This window comes from Rhagoletis pomonella, unplaced genomic scaffold (genome assembly GCF_013731165.1).
Source record: "Rhagoletis pomonella isolate Grant_MI unplaced genomic scaffold, Rhpom_1.0 Rhpom_scaffold_00085, whole genome shotgun sequence".
Classification (NCBI taxonomy): Eukaryota; Metazoa; Arthropoda; class Insecta; order Diptera; family Tephritidae; genus Rhagoletis; species Rhagoletis pomonella.
The window spans coordinates 88,749-95,989 of record NW_023458639.1 but is presented as its reverse complement, the minus strand read 5'-3'; the positions used below and the strand labels follow the sequence as shown (position 1 = coordinate 95,989).

The window sequence follows — 7,241 nt, the reverse complement described above, 5'->3', positions numbered from 1 at the left end:
TCGTCATCTTCAACTAAAGTTGTTTGCTTATAATTTTTACTGGCCACAGATTTCACATTAGAAACAGACTTTGCACTGCTGCTTGCAGTCAACAACTCCCCATGCACACTTTGCATGTGGCATTTCAAATTTGAAGTGTTTCCCGAAGTTTTGAGCACATTACCACAATGGTTGCATTTGGCGGCAGACGATGATAATTTTGTAAAATGCTTCCAAAATTCGCTAATACGCGGCATATTTTTCACTTTTATTGCACAACTTTATTCTATATTTATGAACACTAGAAGTATAATTAATGCCGCCAAAACGTGCTTTACTTAGTGATGTTCAATATTTTGCTAGTGATGTTCAATGTGCGGTTAAATGAATCGATTATTATTTTACGTTTGAGGCGGGTTGCCATCGGTTTAATCGATTTAAAAGTTAAAAAAAAAAATTGATTAACATCGAACCAAAACATCGATGGGAAAGAAAACATCGGACGAAACCATCGATGGCAAAAACATCGAACATCGAAGGCAAACCATCGATGTTTAAAAAACATCGATGGCCGATGCTCATCCCTAGTGTATACGAACACGCGACGCTACCCCGAGGGTACTGCGCAGTCGGCGTCGCCCAAGCCTGGTGATACCGCTTTGTATATCCTTCATACGTTGCTGTCTTTAGCGCTGGTTATACTTACATTGGAAGTGGAGGGCAAAGAGAAGCAGCGCATGTGAAGCAGTGGTGTAATTATATTCGGCATAGAGCGCATAATCTCCCAGAATCAGCTGTACGGTGTAATCAGTTAGACTGTTCCAGTACTCCAGGATTTAGATAGACAGACATAACTGAAGCCTAAATGAATTCGACACTAAAGTTAGTTGCTGCTTTTTGTCATAATTTTTAATGAAATGTTGGCAACTAACTTTATAATCGACTTTGTTTCGACTATAAATATGCCCCAATGTATGTACAAGAAAGACTTCTCAGTAATTCCAGTAAATCTGATGGATACTGGAAAAAACTAATGAGAGTAATGAGAGTGGCATCTCTCTTTGAAAATGCAAAAAGGGAAAAATCACAATTCTCCAGACTTTGCTGTCATGCCCTGTGATGCGCTGCGTCAGATAATCGCTTGTATGTAAAGCTGATTAAACAGATTCGATATGTGGCAGTCATGTTATGCGCTGCAGCACAATGCAAGTATAACCAGCTCTTTTTTTCCCTTCTCTATACTATATCTTCCTTCTTACTCATGTAACATTTTCAGTTTTAAAAATTTAACTCTCCCTTTTTGCGATACCGTCTCCGTCTTGCGATACCGATAAGTTTCACTTCACGTTGCAGGCTTGCGTAATATGAGACTTGATGACATGCATAGTTTAGATTTAATTTAAATAAAAGCTTCCCTTAAGAACAATAGTTTTAGTGAAAAATAACCCTAAAGACTAAGTAGATCACAATAATAATAATAATAATAATAGGCTGGCGCTCACACATATGTTAGTATTTGGCCGAGTTTCTCCTCCGATTTGTGGCGTGCGCCTTGATGTTGTCACACAAAGGAGAGGGACCTACAGTTTTACGATGCCGTGCAATAAAACCATAGGAAATAACGCCATATGGCTTTATTTTACTTTACGTTGAGAAATAAAGCCATATTTTTGGGTATGGTCTTATTTCTCACTATGGAAGTGAAATAAAGCCATTGTGGCGTTATTGCACCTTTAATAATTTTTTGTGTAATGTTTACCTAGTGCACAGCTGATGTGCATATGTACATAAAGTAACTCAGTTGAAGTTAAAAAACGTCAAAAACTGCCAGGAGAGGTATATTTTGAATTTATGTTGTTAACCGTGTACAAGTTATTTAAAAAAAAAAAACTTTTTTGAAATGTTGTTATGAGTAATTGCACGCTCAAAAATGCACTAAATCACCAATATTCTCTTTTGAAACACTAGTAAAATATATTATTTGAAAAACTTTTTCAAAAAGTATATACATTTTACAAAGTAAGTGTTTATTTTGTTATTAAAAAAACAAGTAAAAAATGGGGTAAAGCGCTGCCACTTTATTTCTATTTCGTAATAATAAATTTTTCTTTATATGGCGTCTGCAGTGTTGAGTACTTTTCGGTCATTAGCAATTTTATACACACCTAAATTTTATATAAGTATATCTTACAGATGTAAAAGAAAATCTCGTAGATATATCCATACATATGTATGTATATATGTATATTAATTTGTATAGATATATGTATGCACGTATTTATATGACATTACATATTAACTTGAGGTATGTATAAAATTGGTAATGACAAAAACGAAAAGTACTCAACGTCATATACATATATCATCGTTTAAAGTACAAAACCGCATCTCATCGTTCTGCAAAACCAAGTAACTGATATTTGTTGCAAAAAAATGGATTTGCTCCCGAAGCTCTTGACTCAAGCCTTATCCATTCGTGCGGAAATAAACTAGTCAGAAATGCGATTGCTTTATAAAAGAGAGAACAATTTTGAAATATGAGTGTTTTTAGTATCTACCAAATAATTTATGCAACCTCACATACGTGGTTTTGCGTTATCTTGATACGCGGATTTGCAGTATGTTGATACGCGGTTTTATACTTTAAACGACGATATACAGATATATAAATTTATCTTACTGATTTAAAAGAAAACGTCATATATGTATATGTATATCATCAAAAGCAAGAAGAATGAACTAAGCAATAATTTATACGAGGACCGCGTGGGTGGAGCGCGAGCACGGCGCGGGGTGGCGAACCATCGCGGACCGCTGATAAAGAGACAACATTTACTTTTTGTATCGAAACAAGATTGTATGGCTTTATTTGTCATACGTAAAAACGTAAAATTTTTGTTTATTTCTCCATGTGTAATGAAATAAAGCCATATGGCGTTATTTCCTATTGCTTTATTGCACGGCATCCAGTTTTAGGTCGACTCCGAACGGCGATTGTATTTTTGTGAGAAGCTGTTTTTTATGGCAGAAATACACTCGGGGGTTTGCTATTGCCTGCCAAGGGGCGACAGCCGTTAAGAAAATACCATTTTTCGATATTTTTTGCGATGTTGCTTTGACCAGGGCTTGAACCCAGGACCTGTGGAGTGGAAGCGCGTACTGCTTACCACTACACCACAGCGGTAGATCAGAAAGACTTATGAAAATTTGAAGTTAACGCTAGTAATATGAGGTAGCATTACGCAAAATTAAAAACGAATTTTCTCATAAAGCTTAGGTACGTGGTGAAATTTTTTCATTATCGTTTTCGTTGCTTAGTACCTAATACCTACCCATATTACTAATTAGTTTTTAAGGGGAACCATCGCAGGCCTGTGTAATACATTTTTTTTTCAGTATCAACTGTTCTTTTTTGTGTGTTTTTTTTATGGCAAAATATTAACAACATGTTTAAAGGCCATACACACATATTGTTTTATCGGCCAACCAGTTGGCCAACCTCTAGAAGTTGGTGGTGTATAAGCCGTGTGTAGAGAAGTTGGCAAACCTTCGTCAAGTTGTTCGTCAGGTTGGAGAAAAATCAAAAATGTTTGATTTTTGAGGCAGATTGATGAACTTGTTGCTCTTGTTGTCTACACACAAGTGGACAACCCAAAATGCGATTTAATTATTTTAAAAGGAGCATTAACGTTAACATGTGTTTTTCGGTTCGTTTCGCTAGTGAATATGCGTATAATTCATGAAAATAGGGGCGATATCAATAACAAATATTAACAAAAACATACAAATTAGAAGCATTCCTAGCATAGCTTAAAAGTTTACCGGTGCTGTTGTGTTGTTCACAGTTCAAGAACTCCTGCTTAACCCTACACTACTAACCTTATTTTTTACTCCTTTAATACTAACGTTCGCCTGTGAGGCTACTTTGAAAAAAAGTACAAATTTTGTCTTTTTAAAATCTTAAATTTATTTAAAAAAATTGACTTACTAAACATATATCATATGTTTCTAAAGTAAAAAAATAAAATAATTTAATAATTAATAAAAGTAATTCGTATTGAAATTTAACACATATTTTATCATCTTTTCGAGAGGGGTAATTAAATAAAATAAAATATTTTAAAACGAACGAACTCCAACATTCCATAAATTATCTTAAAGGTATTCGTATTTACTTTCACACTTAAAAGGAATTCATTGTTTATCTTTTCTATTGTGACTTGTACCTACAAATGAAATCGAATTTTGTATCACATTGAGCCTTATGAATAAAACTAAGCAATTGATTTTTCTTAAAATTTCAGACCTTTTACGTAAATTTATTTGAATAAATCAAGCAAAAGGTTTGAAATCTCAAGAAAAAGCAACTGCTTAGTTTTTTATTCATAAGGCCCATTCACTGAAATCTTCTTCCAAATTGTCCCCACTATCGCTTCTATTCAAGGATATTTCTTCCAACCATTTAAAAACTTGTCCTTCATAGGTACCCCTCTCGAAAAGTGAACAAAATATTAAGTTCAAAACCGAAAATAGCCAACAAACATGTTAAAAACTGAAATAAGTACAGCAAACAAAATTACCTTTACTACTAACATTCGTCTGTCAGGCGTCAAGGGGGGCGTGGAACTCAGCCGCGTAAGGCCACTGTACAATGTGCGTCTGCTAACAACCTCGTACAACGCTAAACTTAGTTGGCGTGAACGCTTACTTTGATCATAAAAAGCGTTCCTGAAATATCGCGAGAAAACCGAATTCCTTCCGCCTCACAGGCGAACGTTAGTCCAACCGGTTGGTGCATTTGTAGGGAATTTCGTTAAGTTGGTCAACTGGTTGGCCGATAAATCAATGCGTGTGTAGGGCCTTTTATATCTCTGGCGAGACAAAAAAGCAAAAATGTTATAGGCGCGTAACTAAATTAAGCTCTGATCCAGTACTCCATGAACTTACAGGTTTTTACACGAACTTGTAGGAAGTTACAAGAAAAATGATCCCGTACTCCAAATTCCTCCAAAAACCTGTAAATGAGAGCGATTTTCGGTGGGTTGTGTAGAGAGTGAAGTTGCAAGATTTTACTCGGACTTTTTCTTCTGGTAAAATCATGAAAATGGTCAAGCGATCACTGGTTGACGTTTTTACAGGAAAAAGGCTTTTTTTGTTCCCGTACTTTTTCTTCTAACGTACTTCAGAGAGTAATTTTGTTGTTTGATATTTTTACAGGATTTTACACGAAAAGTATTGGATCAGAGCTATAATAGTGATACGTACATACATATACATATTTTATACATATACATATTTGCATTTTTTATAAGAAATAAATATTTTGCTTTTAACTTATAGGTGCCGAATATCGCTATAACTTAAGTGTAAATATCTTAAAGCTTAGTGAAACAGGAAGGTTGTTTGAACTAAAAAATAGATGGTGGAAGAATAAGACCTTGACTTGCAATAACAAAGGGGCTGGAGATAACGCAGACTTGGGATTCCAGGAAGTCCGCGGCATATTTTATACTCTTTTCCTTGGACTATTCACTGCATTTTGTTTCGGAATCTGCGAGTGTTTGGTGCACACTCATGAAAGAGCTTGTGAGGAAAAGGTTCGGAAGGTTTGAAATTACAAAAGCATTACACATAAAGTTGTGAATTTTATCATTTTAGCTGCGCTTCAAGGAGGTATTTGTGAATGAAATGCGTTTTGTTCTGCGAATTTGGAATAACAGAAAACCTGTTAGTTGCACCCCCACAGCCAGTCTTTCAGCCTCATCACGCCGCTCGTCAAACCAAACAATAAAGTCATTAAGAAAAAAGAAGTCACATGAATCCTGTGCTATGTCGGAAGATTTGCGTCATATGGCAGCAATCAAAGGAAAAAGGAATGGTTCAATTGTTAATGAAGCTAAGGTATAAAAAAGTGCGGTTATCGGGTGCGATCGCCCCCTTCAGGACTAAAGAAAGTAAGATTTCGAATAAAATAACTTAGCTCAAACGAGACATTTGAAAACTAATTTTGTAAAAAGTTGTAAGAAGTTTGTAAAAGTTGTAAAAAGTTAAGATCAAAAGAAATTTTCAATCACAATTCTTTTTTTAGACTTGTACAAGATTATTTGTAATTATCAAGAGACCATGTTAATATTTTCGCCAACGTAAAATTCTGCAATAATTGATTAACAATATTATCTGCATTCAGGTCGCACTTCAAGCGACTACAGAACCAAGTGTTTCAATCCTTAGATAAGATAAGATAGATAGATAATAAAAGTGACACTGAAAGGACTATAGAAAGATTCGCAAAAAAGATAATAGCATAATCGAAATTCTGAATGATTTGCTAAGATAATTCCATATTTCATTCGACAAACATTGTAAATAAGAAATTCAGTCGTATTTTTGCATAAATATTGCTTTAATAAACACACACGGAGCTTTTGAACGAAATTAAGATTCAATTTAAAACTACAAGGATTGAAATTTTCCATAGTTTTGAAAACACTTAAATTTTCCTGCATTATGTATCTATTTTTGGTTAATAAAATAAATTGTAAATAAATGAATAAAATGTTAAATAACTTCATTTCAATTTTCAAAATTTCCTAACCCAAGTTTTCCCAGATTAATTTATTTTTCTAATTTTTTTGTTTTTATTTCTATATACAGGGTAAAAGTAACTATAAAGTAAAGGAAAACATGTGACTAAAACTTTGGGAGTATTATAGTTCGTCTGATAGCAGAGGTTGCCATATGGCAACACGGGCCGTACTCCAAATGGATTGTTAGAAGAGAGTATTTGTTTAAAATATATGTAAAATAATTAAAATATTATTTATAGTTCAGGTTAGGTTAGGGTGGCTGCGCCCCGCAGAGCACGGAGCACACGTAGGATGGAAAAGCCCGTTGTGATACTACTGGCCGAAGAAATTTTTGTTTCTTACCCTCCCTTAGATATTGAGCCACCGAGTGCGTTTTATATATCACAAAAAGTCGAGGACGCTCGCCGAGTTCAAGTCGGCTAAACAATCCAGAAAGTAGTTGGTGAAGAGTTGGTTGCGCGTGCTGGCCAGGGCGGGACAATGGCAGAGATATTGTTCGATGGTCTCCTCCTCCTCCTCTTCCTTGTTGCTGTGACAAAAATCGTTGGTGGGTTATCCTAACATTTTACCGTGCGTGCCCATCATGCAGTGTCCGGTGATTACAGCGACTACTAATCTGTGAGAGGAGCAGCCCAGCCGAGTAAGAGCTGTGGATCGCTTTACTTCAACCTTTGG

At 35.3% G+C, this 7,241-nt stretch overlaps 1 protein-coding gene across 1 annotated transcript; it reads left to right on the top strand.

Annotated features, from left to right (window-relative positions):
- The first annotated feature begins 5,000 nt into the window (after positions 1 to 5,000).
- On the top strand, positions 5,001 to 6,474 carry LOC118749909 (glutamate receptor 4-like). The gene is made up of 3 exons (XM_036484676.1): positions 5,001 to 5,016; positions 5,320 to 5,576; positions 5,638 to 6,474. Exons 1-3 carry the CDS (start codon positions 5,001 to 5,003, stop codon positions 5,884 to 5,886), a joined length of 522 nt encoding a protein of 173 aa, XP_036340569.1. The 3' UTR covers positions 5,887 to 6,474.
- Positions 6,475 to 7,241: the final 767 nt, after the last annotated feature.

What these genes read in the sequence shown, in the direction of transcription:
- LOC118749909 (XM_036484676.1), top strand. An exon ending in AAAGAGCTTGTGAGGAAAAG is followed by an intron (nt 5,577 to 5,637) that starts GTTCGGAAGGTT and finishes TTATCATTTTAG; the next exon opens with CTGCGCTTCAAGGAGGTATT.